This window comes from Mesoplodon bidens, assembly GCF_964165515.1.
Source record: "Mesoplodon bidens genome assembly, chromosome: 2".
Classification (NCBI taxonomy): domain Eukaryota; kingdom Metazoa; phylum Chordata; class Mammalia; order Artiodactyla; family Ziphiidae; genus Mesoplodon; species Mesoplodon bidens.
Genome location: NC_138177.1, coordinates 74,435,465 through 74,451,103, shown reverse-complemented (window position 1 = coordinate 74,451,103; position 15,639 = coordinate 74,435,465). Strand labels below are relative to the sequence as shown.

General features: G+C 49.0%; 1 protein-coding gene across 1 annotated transcript in view; it reads left to right on the top strand.

The window, feature by feature from the left end:
- INTS3 (integrator complex subunit 3) overlaps positions 1 to 15,639 on the top strand; it is a 39,928-nt gene that overhangs the window by 14,261 nt on the left and 10,028 nt on the right. Inside the window, exons 4-16 of the mRNA XM_081224674.1 lie at positions 2,928 to 3,041; positions 3,235 to 3,319; positions 4,673 to 4,739; positions 7,076 to 7,220; positions 8,312 to 8,441; positions 9,731 to 9,828; positions 11,007 to 11,198; positions 12,168 to 12,255; positions 12,761 to 12,840; positions 13,300 to 13,391; positions 13,735 to 13,841; positions 14,818 to 14,937; positions 15,317 to 15,446. Coding sequence (XP_081080800.1) covers positions 2,928 to 3,041; positions 3,235 to 3,319; positions 4,673 to 4,739; positions 7,076 to 7,220; positions 8,312 to 8,441; positions 9,731 to 9,828; positions 11,007 to 11,198; positions 12,168 to 12,255; positions 12,761 to 12,840; positions 13,300 to 13,391; positions 13,735 to 13,841; positions 14,818 to 14,937; positions 15,317 to 15,446 — 1,448 coding nt within the window. The remainder of the gene's footprint in view (positions 1 to 2,927; positions 3,042 to 3,234; positions 3,320 to 4,672; positions 4,740 to 7,075; positions 7,221 to 8,311; positions 8,442 to 9,730; positions 9,829 to 11,006; positions 11,199 to 12,167; positions 12,256 to 12,760; positions 12,841 to 13,299; positions 13,392 to 13,734; positions 13,842 to 14,817; positions 14,938 to 15,316; positions 15,447 to 15,639) is intronic.

Genomic DNA, 15,639 nt, shown 5'->3' with positions numbered 1-15,639 from the left:
GCTGGCAGGCAGGTTCAAAGAGTTAGGACCAGCTCTCTGGGACTTCTTAGTAGGTGGAGCTAAACACGAGAACTTAGTTAAGGAGAGAGCAGTCAGGTATTGGTGGAGAGTGGAACATGCATGGCATGGATCTTGTTCCAGTTCTACCTTCTTAACTTGCGTTGGCAGCTCTTGTGTTTATATTCTTTGAGTTTATTTCCTATTTGATGTCTGAACTGAATAGCTGGTAGCAGCCTGGCTGGGGGACTGCAGTGTGGTGGGAGGCTAAGTTGGAGGCCTTAGCTTCTGTGCAGCCTCTCGCAGTCAGTAGATAGAGGTGATAGGAAAGGATTTAACATCGATGCCAAGTTCCCTCTTCATTAAAGGTCAAGTCCAGGCCCTGGCAGTTCTTGGTTCAGGTGCTTCTCTCAGCAGGCAGCTCCAGAAAGAAAGCTGGGGGCTATGAGGGCCTAGGCTGGAATATCACTACTGCCAACACAGGACAGATAGGCTACCTCAGCACCATTCTGTCAACTCTCCTTTCTTTTGAGACCCTCTGTTTCCCACTGAGTTGTTTTCCCCACCTACTTATCTTCCAAGCCAGGCAGCAAACTGGCACAGAGTTTGGAGAGACAACTGCAGCATCAGGAATATGATACTCCTGCTACCCAGCCGCCATGTGTTACCAGCAGTTGTGGTTGATAAGGTCCCAGATGGAGCACGGAATTAGGCAGACAGAATCTGCTTGCTTCATCTGACCCTATGTCTCCTGAGGGGCTGTCCTCCTTCCCTGTCCTGGGTCTCTTCTGCATTTCTGGGATTTCTGCTTTTGTTTTGAACAGACAGCGCTCCTCTCTGTTCTCCTCTCTGCTCCTCCACTACTAATTAGTAGTGTCTCTGTCTTTGGCCTGACATAGGTTTCCCTTCTGCCTCTGCTTCCCTCAATTCTCTGCCCATGCTGTGACTCACTCCTCCAGGGGAGGCTCCAGGGCTGAACCACATTTACTGACCAGCGGGTTGGCAGTAGGTCACTGGGTTCTCTTATCTCTTTCTTGTTCCCTTGCTTGTACTTTTGATCTCCCAGCCCTCCCTCTGCAGATGCATTCAGAGGATAAGCAAATTCTCCTTTGGATATGAAAAGTTTATGGCACATGGGGGAATCTCTAAGTGTTCATATTTTTATCAGATAGATTGTTTTGACTTAAGGACAATAGAGGAAGTGGAAGTAGCAATAGCTAATCTCTTAGGAGTCCCTAGACACACCAAGGCCAGGGAGCAGGGGTCTTGAGGAGTATCAGCACTTCTCTTTTGAATGCTTAGGATGAACGAGTTTAGAAATGTAGTAGTCATAAAGCCACTCTAAATGCTTACCTACATCCCCAGCAGCCTCGTTTCCTTTTAGTTATTTCTTTTTTTTTTTTTTTTTTTTTTATTCTTGAAAATCTTGGCATTTTTCAAGTCATTTTGAAAGAAATGTATATATTTTTTTTGTTTTTTTAATTAATTAATTAATTAATTTATGGCTGTGTTGGGTCTTCGTTTCTGCGCGAGGGCTTTCTCTAGTTGTGGCAAGCGGGGACCACTCTTCATCGCAGTGCGCGCGCGGGCCTCTCACTCTCGCGGCCTCTCTTGTTGCGGAGCACAGGCTCCAGACGCGCAGGCTCAGTAATTGTGGCTCACGGGCCCAGTTGCTCCGCGGCATGTGGGATCTTCCCAGACCAGGGCTCGAACCCGTGTCCCCTGCATTGGCAGGCAGACTCTCAACCACTGCGCCACCAGGGAAGCCCCCTTTTAGTTATTTCTGATGGTGGTATGGGGTGGTTAAGAGCATGGAGTGTAGAGTTGCAGTGCTGGGACTTGAATCTTCCTTTTATCTCTAATGTGATCTGGGGCAAATCACTTACTTTAACTAAACTCTCTGTGCCTGTTTCCTCATCTGTAAAAACAGAGATGTTAATAAATAGGGTGATTATGTGATTCAAATGCAATAAAGAGAATATAAAGTTTGTGCACAACGCCGATGCATGTTCCCTATTATAATTGCTATTATTGTTGATGCTGTCCTTGCTACTGGCCTTCTGAGGTGGTGGGATACTGCCTATCTAAATTTTACCCTTTGTGCTGAGACCCAGACAGCATAGAACTCAGCCGGCTAAGGAGATTGCTAATGAGGTCCCCTAAGATGGTCCTCCAGGAGTCTGGTCTCTTTAGAGAGACAGGGTGAGAAAAGCTCTAGTGGGAAGAGAAACAAGAGCTCTCACAGGAAATTGGCATGCCTTCCCTCACCTCCCCCTGAGTTGGGTGTGCTTAAGGACCCCTCCTTTTTCAATACTTGGCAGAAGCAAAGGGCAGCCCAGAGAAAAGAAGAAAGGTGTTTAGCTAAGGAAGTTTGGTTTGGTTCTGCCCTTTCTTTCCAGGGTCATGGTCTCTGAAGCCTCTTTCCTTAATACTCCTAGCCTTTTGCTTCATCTGGCTGTGTCAATACAAGTCTACAAATCTCTTTGAGATCCTTTCCAAGCTATTCAAGCAAACCCATTCTACAGTGACCTTTTACTGGCAGATGAAAAGCAGATGGCCTCCACCTGGTTTTGCTCAGCTAGTGGCATCAAACAGTGTGACGCTTCCTAAGAAGGGAGGTAGGGGACAGGGAGCCTTTCTTAGCAGGCTTTTCTGCCTTATTAGAGTAGGTCAGTCCCCTTTCCCCACCCTATGTGACAGAGCAAGGGGTAGGCTTGGGGTGGAAGGATGGCATCTAGGGTGGAAAGTCTTTGCATTGGTGCTATAGTGGTGAAGATAGCTGCCTTCCAGAGTGCAAAGTCTTCCATTGCCACTCATATCGCATTGGTGGTATTTAAGTTGGAGAGGCCAGGGGGCAGGGGGCCCACAATGAGTGGGATCAGGAGCCTGTCCTCAGCTTGCTGGCTGCTCACAAACCTCACTTCTCACAGTGTTACCGGGACTTGGCTCTGGTGAGTCGTGACGGCATGAATATTGTCCTGAATAAAATCAACCAGATACTTATGGAGAAGTACTTGAAGTTGCAGGATACCTGCCGTACTCAGGTAAGGCCAGAAAGAAAAGAGAGATCCAGCTCAGAGACGTAACAGAATGGATCCTCTCCTAAGGGGAAGGGAAGGAGGAATCGGGGGTAACATACCACTACCTTTGTACACCTAAATTCTAATGTGATTGGATTAGCCCCTTTCTCAAATTCACAGGCCTTTCTCTTCATCTGTCTTTTCCTCTCTCCTTTAGTTGGTGTGGTTGGTACGGGAACTAGTGAAGAGTGGGGTTCTGGGAGCCGATGGTGTTTGCATGACATTCATGAAGCAGATTGCCGGTGAGTTGGATGACAAGAACGTAAAGAAGAAAGGAGAGCAGCCCAGAGCGTAAATCCAGGCAGTGGAGAACGATTAAGTACCTGAGGGACTTGATTCCTGGATTGCTTAGACTCTTTCCTTTTGACCCAGGCATCTTCTGGCCACGTATGTTGCAGAAAGAAATTGAAAAATTACTGGGGGCCTTTTGAAGCAATAAGTCTTGCCTCCTTTTCCTTCCTGCCAAACTCGAGGCCTGGTATAAAATAGTTGGCCTATGGTAACCAGTCCTCACTCTGGGGTTTCATGGCATATTGGATCAGGAAGAATCTGGAAGGAATGGGGAGAGAAGTAAGGGCAAAACAACTGGTTCTCATCACACTGTACTTTCAGAAACCCAGGCATCTTCTCTGGCTCCACCTCAATGTTCTGAACACTTGGGGCCAGTTTGAGGGACGAACTGTGTCACAGAACAGACCCTGACATTTAGGTTTTGTTATCTTCTTGGCATCAGTGACATCTGTCTGAGCCACTGAATATCCAAGAGGCCTGCCCCTGCTACTTCTATTCCCCAAATTACATGTGTTTGTTTAAAAATGACCCTGCCTCTCTATCTCACCATTGCCCCTTGGTTCTTTGCTTCCTCTTCAGGATTTTGTACAACACCGATGCTCCTGTTGTGATGTGTATAAACCTTAATCTATGTGATGTGTGACTCTGTGAACATGGAATTTTAAAATTAGGACCTGGGGCAAGGCATAGCATTGTTGTGCTGGCTGTTTTTATCCACTCTCCTGGTACTTTCTTCCCTGTTTGGCTTCTCCCGAATAGGGAGTCCCCACTTCTCATCCTAAGACTTTGGTCTGGCATTACTGAATGTTTAATTCAGCCCCAGGAAGTTTCATAGCCAGCACTCAAGACTGTGATACCTGGAGGCAAGAAACCCTTGGCCTGTCATGAGCCTGACACAGGATTTGGGACATCCACTGGCTGGACTGCAGCTCTTGCTAGCCACCTGCACTTCTCAGGCCCTGTCTGAAATACCATCCTTTCTTTCCAAGCATGGGCTTTTCATATCTCCTTCCCAGACATTCCCTTTCAGGGGTCAAAGTATTCCCATTCCAACCCCCTGTCTATGGAAAAGTAGCAGTTCTGGTTTCTGGAAAAATCCCACACCTTCCCTTCCCTTCTCTCTGGAGTCAAAGGGGGAAACTTTAAAGCGTGACAGAACAGAAGGCAGTCTTTCCAGCACTCAGAACATCAGTGATGGGATAACAGTTAGGGATGGACCAGTAGGATGGTGAAGAAGTGTACTGGATTAGCTGAGTCACTAATCAGAGCCATTCTGATTCTCTGTTTTCTCCCCCTTTGATCAGGTGGGGATGTTACGGCAAAAAATATCTGGTTGGCAGAGAGTGTTCTGGATATCCTGATGGAGCAGAGGTAGAGTCTATCGTGAAGGGTGGGGCAGGAGCCAGATATGGCCTCAGTGGGTGTGAGTGTGGGAAATGGGGATGCAAGGGTTGTGTGAAGACTGTTAGTGGCCCAAGAACACCTTAGGTTAGAGGGGATGAGGTGGGGGAGGGAGAGACCAGTGTATTGGTGGCAAGTGAAGGAATTAATTCCATGGTATGGCCCAGGGATGAAGGAGGGGGAAAGAAGGTCTTTGCTGAAATCTCTCGGAGCCCAGGAAAAACTCATTTCATCTGATAAGGGTTTATTTTTGATCCAGACCTCCATGGAATGTTTATCTTTGGCGGGGAGGTGGGGGAGAATGAGCTCAGCAGAGTCGAGCCAGCCAGCCACCCAGGCCTGGCAGGTACCCCTTTTCTCCCTTCCAAGACTATCCATCCTGCCCATGCCCCCCCTTTTGTTGAAGTGGCACAGGCGGTGGTGGGAGTGAGGAGGTCACTGAGACCAGTGGTACAGAGGGCATGAGGGGGCATGTTGGGCTTTCCAGCTGATTCTTTCCCTTCCCCATCAAAGTAAAGGACCAGAAAATATGAGGGCTGTTCCATATATGAACTTGTTTGGGGGTGAGGCCTACCTCTGAGTCCTGTGGCCTCAGTCTTCCTGTTGCTTGATTTCAGAGTCTATTTCTGGGAGAGGGCACCAGAGTAGTCATGTGATTGAGAGGACTGATAGCCTCCATATTTCCGATGGTTTAGAAGAATGGACCTCCTCCCTTATTCACACTTGTGAAAGAGGCGGCTGTGTTCTGTGCTCTGCCGGAGCTTGAAAGCTGTGCCCGGTCTGCCGAGCAGTGCCACCTAGTGCCCTGGGCCTGGATGCGCAGCTGCAGGTGCGGCTGGCGGCACTTCTTCCGTCTTTGGTACCAGCACACAGCACATGAGATCCTAGTGGTTTCTTACCAGGTCTCTGCTTCTCTTAGGTCGCTGTGCCTTCCTAACGCCCTGGATCAGAGGGTTTCACTTTCATCTCTCTTTCTGTTCATTACCCCATCCCAGGATTCAGATAAATTCATCACCTCTACCAGCAAATGTTCCTAAAAAGTGATTTTTCTCATTTTGTCCCTGGTGCCAGATACCTCGTGTTCCCATACCTTAAAGCAGAATTCCGCTCATTTGGGCAATTAGAGTGCAGTCTTAGTGTACAGGTGTCAGATAACTGCCCTACCTTTTCTCCTGCCTTCCAAAAATCTCACATCCTTTGATGTAAGTGAGTCCCTAGAAGTTTAAAACTGTCCTCTTCCACACCTTCCCTGTCACTCCTTCCCAAGTGTTTCTAGGGCTGTGGAATCAAAAGATAGCAGGTGCAGGTGGGAGACCCATCCCTGTGTCCTTGGCTGCTGCTTTCATTCTGTGAAAGGAAAAGGCCAGAGTCTCTTAATTAGGTGGCTTGAGCACTTTTCCGGAATCAGGATGTTGCCTGGTTGGGTTAATTAAACTCCCTGTCTTCTTCCTCTGGTTTCCTGCCTTCCAGCAGGGGTGCCAAAGCCCTTACAAACTACTTGCTTGGGGGAGACAGCTCCCCCGTTTTGGTGCTTTGAGCCAGCATTGGAGTCTTTGGAATCTCCCCACTGTGTCTTAACACCCCTTTTCAAGCAGCAGGGAACGCACAACTCTTTCATTCCCCCCTTTCCTCAGGGAACGTCTAAAACTCCCAGGAAAATAGGTTTGCTATCCAAAATCTTGTTCTTCTTTTCAGGTTATGATTTAAGGCAGGTGACTCATTGACTGGGAGTGGGATCAGTGGCCAGAGAGCAAGCCAGGGGAAGGTTTGTGACGTGGTGGGCTGCTAATGACAAGCTGACACAGTGTGTTCTGAAATCTCCAGGGTCCTGAAAGGGTCTTGGTAATCCCCAGAGGTCCTTGGGCCACACTTTACGAACCACTGACTGAGGGACACTTCCAAACCTTTTTCTTCGTAGTCTGAGCCAGGCAGAAGCTCTGGCTTATCTCTGTCCCTTGTACCTCGACAGTGCTTGGCACACGATAGGCACTCAGTTAATGTTTGAGTGACAGAGTCAACAAACAAAATTATTCTATTGGAAGCTAAGTTCTTACGTGGTAAAGAGAGATTGCTTTTATTTAGCACTTACCTTTATTGGGCACTTGGTAGAGTGGGAGGCAGTTGTCCCTACCGTAGCCAGTTAATAGTCCAAGATAGATAACGACAGCAGGAGCGGGCAATTAAGGAACCAAAAACTTACTTCCAGTGCTAATCATCAGACATCTGTGAGGCACTGGAGCCAAGTGTGGGGATGAATTGGGAGGGTCTAGACGGAGTACAGGTGCCAGTGTCTTCCCTCCCTGCAGGGAATGGGTATTGAAGAGCAGCATCCTCATTGCCATGGCTGTTTACACATACCTCCGCCTCATCGTGGACCACCATGGGACCGCCCAGCTGCAGGCCCTGCGGCAGAAGGAGGTGGACTTCTGCATCTCACTGCTTCGGGAGCGGGTGAGGACAAAACCAGTGTGGGGAAGTGAAACCCAGGATGGGACACCTCTTTCTGTCCTGTGTGGTGACCTGGGGCCAGAGATGTGTTGGAGAGATGGAGGTGGTTCAAGGTCGGTTGTTTTTTCATCACTCTAAGACAGATGAGGATAGAAGGGTGGAGAAATGAGTGTGGAGTAGCCCTGGTTCCTAGAATGCCGCCGGTTACGCTGGCATCCAAGGGATTTTCCTGGTCAGCTTCATGAACACTGTTGCACGGCACACCACAGACAGAAGCTGTCTTGTGTTCCCACTGTTAGGTTGTCTCCCCCACCTACCCACCTGGGTAATTGCCATGATCACGTGGGATTGTGTATTGTCCACTGTCAGACCTCCCAGGGGAGACAGATGCTAGAGTTAAGCTGTCTAATGCAGTGGCCGCTAGCCACATGTGGCAATATAAGTTAAAATGAATTGAAATTAGGGCCTTCTCTGGCGGTCCAGTGGTTAAGACTCTGTAACACTCCCAATGCAGGGGGTGTAGTTCAATCCCTGGTCAGGGAACTAAGATCCCGCATGCCACACAGTGTGGCCTAAAAAAAAAAAATTAATTGAAATTAGATAAAAATTCTAAATTCAGTTCCTTAGGTGAATTAGCCACATTTTAAGTGCTTATTAGCCACCTGTGGCTAATGGGTATCCTTTTGGACAGCACAGATAGAAATCATTTCCATTACCATAGAATGTTCTGTTGGACCAAGCAAGTTCTGGGGTAAGATGTCTGGGGTTCAACTTGCCAGCCCTAGCCTTTTTGAGTCTTAGTATCCCTTGACCTGGAGTGAAACAATTCTCAGAGGACAGGGCAACAGATTAACGTGAAAACCAGCAGGGCTTCCGCAGTTTCCAGTAACCTCTCATCCTTGATATCAGTCCCCCACTTCAGCTGTCTTCCCCTGAACAGCTTGGAGCCAACCCTTGGTTCCAGGAAAAATCGTATAACCCCTTCGACCCTCTTTCCTCCCCTGCCTAGAACATGTTGTTCCTTCCTCCCTGCAACAGGTAAACAATCCATGTTTCTATTCTCTTTCCTGTTTCCTGCTATCCACCCCATCTAGTTCATGGAATGTTTGATGATTGGCCGCGACCTCGTAAGACTACTCCAGAATGTTGCCAGGATACCAGAATTTGAACTGCTTTGGAAAGATATTATCCATAACCCTCAGGCCTTGAGTCCTCAGTTCACAGGTAAGCAAGGGTTGGGGCAGCCTGTCCTTGAGAGGTGGCGTCAAGAGGGCAGAGGTTGGTGGATAGGAGAGTGTTGGCAGTCAGATTGAGGAAGCTTGGGACTGGGCAGTCTCTGCCAAGCACAGCTGGGTGTAGGAACGGCAGGGCACACAGAACAGTTCAGGTGCTTCCCTCCCAGACAGCCCTTACTTGGCAGGCTCCAGCTGTCATTTAAGAAGAGAAAGTGAGACAGAGAACTGTGATCCTCCTCCTCCTGTCCCGGCAGCTCTTTGGCTCAAGAGGGGAGCTGATGACCAGTTTCCAGCTTCACTGAGTCTGTCAGGGCAGGGGTGTCAGAGGTCAGCTTGCGAGACTGAGTCAGCAGAGGGGCTGGAATTTGTCCTGTAAGCGAAGGCTCCTCCCCAGGAGCAGTCATGCCTCTGAATTCCAAGGATTCAGCTTGGCCAAAATCCTCTTTGGGGGAGGAAAAGAGTCTCTGTGTGCCTCTGCCAGCAAGGCCCTTTACATTTCCCTTCCCCTTCCCAGGGTCCTCATGGTCTAAACAGTGACTGTGCAGCTTTGCTCCCCACCCCGCGTCCAGCACGCACGTGTGTGCGCGTACATGTGCACACATAACATTAGTGCAGTAGTCAGGAAAGGAAAAGAAAGCCCTGGTTTTACCTTATGTTGTACTGCTCTTATATTGAACATGTATTGAGTTGTTTTGAGTGCCTGCTGTGTGCTAGGCTCATGTATGTTAACTCATTTAATCCTCAGGACACCCCTGTAAGATGGATATTTTACTTTCCATGTTTACAGGTAAAGAAAATGAGGTTCAAGGAGATTAAGTAATTTGCCCAAGGCCACACAGCTAGTAAGTGTCAGAGGCAGGATTTGGATCCAGGTCTGTCTGACTCCAGAGCTCATGCTTATGCCACAACCCACATTGATCCCAGGACCCAGTGATGGGACCGTCAGGAGCAGGAAGAGAGGCTAGGGCTCCCCATATTTTTCCCTAACTTTCCCACATGTTGCCACCTGGAGTGAAGTGAGTAGGGGGCTCTGGATGGCCAGTAGAAGAAAAGAATGAATATGTCTTGGTCCTGGGGATGGTGGTTGGTTGGAGCAGATCATTCAGGTGCTGGTTAGAACCCCAACTTATACCTGTGCTCGACCTCTTGGTCATGTCTTAGAATTTCCCTATGAGCAAGACCACTGGCCATCAGTACCTGGCTCAGGTTGCCCACCTGCTTTCTATTCCTTCTGGTCCTCAGTCTTCTCTTTTCTCTTCCCTTGCACCCTTGGTTCAGGTATCCTACAGCTTCTTCAGTCAAGAACATCTCGAAAATTCCTAGCATGTCGTTTAACCCCAGACATGGAGACTAAGCTCCTCTTCATGACATCCCGGGTAAGCTAACCTACTGCAGCAGGAAGAGAAGCTGCAGGTGCTGGCTTAGGGTTCTTCCTTCAGCCTGTAGATGTCTTACCATTGGTTACTGCCGGGTGGAGGGGTGGTCAAGTGTGTGATCGGGCATGGAGCTAAGAACTGGGGATACAGTGTTGAGCAAGGCGTACAATTCCAGTTCTTGTGAAGCTTTCCGTCTACCTAAAGCAGTCATTAAACCAATACTTGTATACAAATAATGTAATTTACAAGTGTGAAATGTGCTATATAAAAGGGTAGAGTGAGAGTGCTCATTCTGGGAAATTAAACTCACAGTTCCTCTGGGTGAACCATGACCTCTCAGGAAAAGAGCTACGGGCTTTTGGTTTCCAAACATGGCTGAATTATGGCAGCATTGCTTGAGGAGCGTGTTAAAAATACGTCTTCCTGGGTCTTACTCTCCCAGAGAATCTACTTGTGGAATCTGTATTTGTAACAGACTTTCCAGGCAGCAATCCCTCTGCAGCCAGTCTGGTGTTAGGGAACCACTGCTCTAGCCAACTTACAGTTTCCCAAGTCATACAGGAGAACTGTCTAGATCTGGGCTGTCGCATGTGGTAGCCACTAGCCACATGTTGCAATTTAAATGAGTTAAAATTAATTTAAAATTCAATACCTCAGTTGGAGTAGCTACATTTTAAGTGCTCAATAGCCACCATCTAGAAAGTTGTATTGCAGAAAGTTCTATTGGACGGTATTGGTTTAGTGTTTTTTTGCTTTTTTTTTTTTAACCTTTCTGCTCTCTATTTTGGTTGAATTGGGAATAGAAGAGGAAATCTAGATCTTTCCCCTTAGGGTTGCTATTTGTATCCACTTAGAGTCTGTTTAGGGGAAGGACTTGATGCAAGAAGGTTTGGAGAGTCTGTATGCTTTGGATAATGATCCTGTTAGGTCATTCAGCCTCAGGAAGCTTTCAGTCAGTGCTGCGGAGACAACATTTTTTTTTTTAAATCAAGGAAGATTTAAATCAGGATGTCTTCCCAAAGGCAGGGAGACTTGAGAGACAATACGAATTAATGAATAAGTTGTGGGAAGAAATTGAGGTCTAGGTCAAGCCTAGAGTTGAATGGTGCTCATTTCCCTCTGTCCAGAGACCCCACCCTCCCTTCCCAGTTTTTCTTTCTAACTTCCCCTTCCCCCAGGTGCGGTTTGGTCAACAAAAGCGATACCAGGATTGGTTCCAGCGCCAGTACCTGTCAACCCCAGACAGTCAGTCTCTGCGCTGTGACCTCATTCGCTACATCTGTGGGGTTGTCCACCCTTCTAATGAAGTGCTGAGTTCAGATATCTTGCCCCGGTGGGCCATCATTGGCTGGCTTCTGACAACATGCACGGTGAGGGGCTGGGCATGGGGTGGAGGCTGTTGGGTGGTGAAGGTCCCCTCTTTCCCTTGTGTCTCACACTTCCATGCTTCTTCCTGACCCTCTGGGCCACCCGACCGCTAAGGACCCTTCTTTCGCTCTCTTCCTCCTGAGTGTCTCAGCCTTTGCCCCGCCTCCCTTAGTGTCTCTAGAAGTTTACTTACACTTTTTATTTCCCATGTGGGTATAGGGTTGAACAGGTTGATCTACACCTTTACTGCCAATCTCCAAGTCTGGGTTTCTGCGGCATCCCTGTCTTTCCTATCAGCTTCCAGAAACCACATGTGATTATTCCTCTGAATTGTTCCTGACTCAGATTCAGGTTTTGTGTTCCTTAGACCCTCACTTCCATGCCTTTTGGCATCAGCTCTGGATACTTCCCTTCTCCAAACATAGTGAATCCGCAGTGGAGCCATTTCCTTCCCAGCGTTTCCTCCCTGTGCCTGGGGTGGGAAACTTGTTCTCTGGCATCTAGCTGCCCTCTGACCTCTTCTGACAGAGTTCCCCCTCCCCCCGTCTGACTGGGTCCTTGGAATGTGCTGATTCAGATATAACAACAAGCTATGCCTAAGGGTCTTTCCTTCAGGAATGTGCCTGGGGAGCTCAGCACAGGCAGCCACGGGGCTAGTCTGAGTGTCTCAGCTCAGGGGTGATCAGGGGACCGCCCCCCCAGGCCCAGCTGTTCTCCCTGTGGGATCAAGGATGTGTTCTACTGAATGTGTGAGAACCACGGCCGGCCGTTGGTTGGTGAGACCACAGGGTACTCACACTCATATACAGATTTGGGTGCCTTCAACCCTGCGGGGGTTCTACCCTGTCTCACTGGAAACTGAATTTCATGGATGGAGCAGTCACGTGGGCCCTGGAATCTGCCTTGGGCTTCTGAAGGAAAGGGCGCTGGTTGATGAAACTAGCCCTCTTTTTTCCTCTTTTTTTTTCCAGTCAAATGTCGCTGCCTCTAATGCCAAGCTGGCTTTGTTTTACGACTGGCTGTTCTTTAGCCCAGACAAGGATAGCATTATGAACATAGGTATGTGACCGAGACCAGGCAGCAGCACTCCCCATCCCCCAAGCCCTGCTGCCTTGTCTCAGTGATAGCGGCCATAAATCTCAGGGCAGCGTGGTGTGGAGGCAGCTTATCTGGGAGCAGTTCCGTTGTCCCTCATCACTGCTCCCTTGACCTAAAAGGAAAATTGCTTTGATGAGGCTAAGCGATCATTGCACCCCCTTCGCCCCATAGCCTTAGGCTTGGGCTTGAGTGGGGAGGGCCCAGGCAGAGGAAAAGGCTGTGCTATCTCCTGCTTCTCTTCTCCTACTACCTCCCTCCTCCAAGCTGAATGCTGGGGACAAGAAGGGAGATGAGGGCTATGAGCTGTTTTGGGGGTTGTCTGCTTTTGGGTCTGCTCAGCAGGACGAGGGGTGCAGGGGTAGACATAGCTTTCTCTGGAGCCATTCATACATATTGATACCTCATTTTATGGAGCTAGAAATAGACTGTCTGATGTGGGGGGACCCTTTAATTCCACATTCTCCAGAGCCAGCCATCCTGGTCATGCATCACTCTATGAAGCCCCACCCAGCCATCACTGCCACTCTGCTGGACTTCATGTGCCGTGTAAGTGCCATAGCCCTTTTTTTCTCCCCATGCTGCCTGAGCAGAGTTAAGTGTGTGTCCCTTCTAACCTTGTAGGTCAGTGCATAGGTCTTCCCAGTGCCCCTTGACTGTGGGAACAGAAGTGGGTCATGGCCGTGGGTCCTATCTCCCAAGTTAGTGAATGCTTCTTTTCCTCATTCCCACTGTCTCCAGCTGAATCTTTCCATGTCTCCACTGGGTTTCTCAGCTTCAGGGATGATGACTTAAGGTAAAATCTGGTCTCCTTGAGGAGCAGCCAGGTTGGGTAAGAGTTTCCCATTTTAGCAGCACAGGACAATCAGGAACATTCTAGTCCTTTCTGCAGCCATACTTCCCAGTGTCTCCTGATTAAAACCAAAGCAGCTTTTTAGATCTAGTTCAGCAGAACACTCTAGATGGAAAGTCCTGTGCTCATTCGCTCCTCCTCTTCTTCCCTTCCAGATCATTCCCAACTTCTATCCACCATTGGAGGGCCATGTGCGGCAGGGTGTCTTTTCCTCCCTCAATCACATTGTGGAGAAACGGGTCCTGGCGTAAGGACTTTATGTGTCTGTGGGGCAGGGAAATGGGTTGTTTTCTCATTTTTCATAGGTCGGGCACATGCAGATATTGCTGTACCACTGCTGACCCTTTCCCTCAAGAGGTATAAAAAGTACTGGCTCCGCCGCAGACTGCTAGGCATGTGTCCTCTTGACTCTTAGAGGAATTTCTCTCTTGCAGAGGGCTTCAAATGCCTTCCCTGTGCCCTGGTGACCCTTCCCAAGGATCTGAGTATGGCCCAATTGTACCAGTTGGGCTTAAACCGATTTGCTTAACTCCATGTTGCGTTAGAAGTGAGGAGCTCTGATATTGACCTTCATTCATGTTCCCCATTAGGCATTTGGCTCCCCTATTTGACAACCCTAAATTGGATAAGGAGCTGCGGGCCATGCTGAGGGAGAAGTTTCCTGAGTTCTGCAGTTCTCCCAGCCCACCTGTGGAAGGTACAGACCCATCCATTCCATCACCTGTTTCAAATGAGGGATGGAGACACCCAGGGTGCTCAGACCAGAGCCCTTGTTGAGGATGTCATCCCTGTGCACTGCTCTACCCTGTGACACTGTCCCATTCCATTTTTCTTTCCCTAGTTTTTTCTTATCATTTTTGTGTCATCTTCCTTGGTTCTCCCTCTCCATCTAATCTTATCTGCTTTTCACTAAGCTCTCTTGCTCTCTTAACTCCTATTTTTTTCTCTCACTAACCTCTCCTCAGTAGGTAGAAGGCTTTCATGGAATGTGCGTTTTTCTCACTTAAGCTTTGCCCATCTATTCTCTCTTCCCAGCCCCAGGTCCTGGCCTCTGATGAGAGGCTGTCATATTGGGTCTCACATCTTGCTTCCAGTTCCAGTTCCAGAGAGAGAGAGAGAGAGAGAGAGAGAGAGAGAGAGAGAGAGAGAGAGAGAGAGAGAGAGAGAGAGACACACACACACACACACACACACACACACACACACACACACACACACACACACACACACACACACACACACACACACACACACACACACACACACACACACACACACACACACACACACACACACACACACACACACACACACACACACACACGCGCGCGCGCCCCCCCCCCCCTTCCTTTTTTGTTTTGGGGTAAGGGCTTAAGCCAAGCGGAGCTTCCCAACTTAGTTTTAAATTAAAGAGCACTTGGGACTGTACCTGGTCTTACCTATTCACTGATCCTCAGCTGAGCATAGAGGAGGCAGGTCTGTGCTGCTCTCATTCCTAGCAAAATCCCCACCAAAAGCCCTGGAGGGTTGAGGACAAGACGCCTTTCCGTCCGGAATTCATATTCCATTTAGGTCATGAACTCCTTATCCTCCCACTTGTCCTTTAGTCTCCCTTTCCCAGGAGCATGGGACAGAGGAGGCCATCAAACGCCTTGTCTTTCTTTACTCCCAAGTCAAAATTGAGGAGCCAGTTTCCATGGAGATGGACAACCACATGTCAGACAAGGATGAGAGTTGCTATGACAACGCAGAGGCAGCCTTTAGTGACGATGAGGAGGATCTCAACAGCAAAGGTGAGGCTGGCAGCAGAGGTAGTTCAGGCTTGTGTCAATCCCGAGAGGACTGGTTGGCAGGGGCAGCCTCTCTGCCGTCTCTCTGTCATCTTTGCCTCTCTGAGTTAGTTTTGTTAACAGGATTCCTGGATGAGACTCCAAGGTGCAGAACCCTGCACTTGGCACTGAAGCAGGAGGGTAAAAAGGAGACGTGGTCCCTGCCCTCTCTTGCTTCCTGAGGCTAGAACACGCACATGCTCAGGGAAGTGCTTCAGGCACTCACAGCTCTGAGTGAACGGTGCACACGAGGCGCATGTCACGAGGGCCACGCTGTTCGGGGGGCTGTCTCTGCTTCTTGTGTCTGGGCCAAGTGACTTCTTTCCTAAATCACTCTCTTCAGGAAAGAAGAGAGAGTTTCGCTTCCACCCAATCAAGGAGACAGTGGTGGAAGAGCCAGTCGATATCACCCCTTACCTTGACCAGCTGGATGAGTCCCTGAGGGACAAAGTGCTCCAGCTTCAGAAGGGGAGGTGGGTGCCGCCCCTGCTCTCAACCTCCAGAGGTCCAGTCCTGGGCTTCTACCTGGAGCTCGGTGGGGTGGCAGAGTGGTGGGTTTGGAGGGGATGTGGTAGGGGTGTGTGGAGAGGTGGTTGAAGCTGCATGGCAGATGCCTTCTGCAGTTTTGGTTGGAGGGTGTGGGCTGGGAGGGGGCAGCCATGTTCC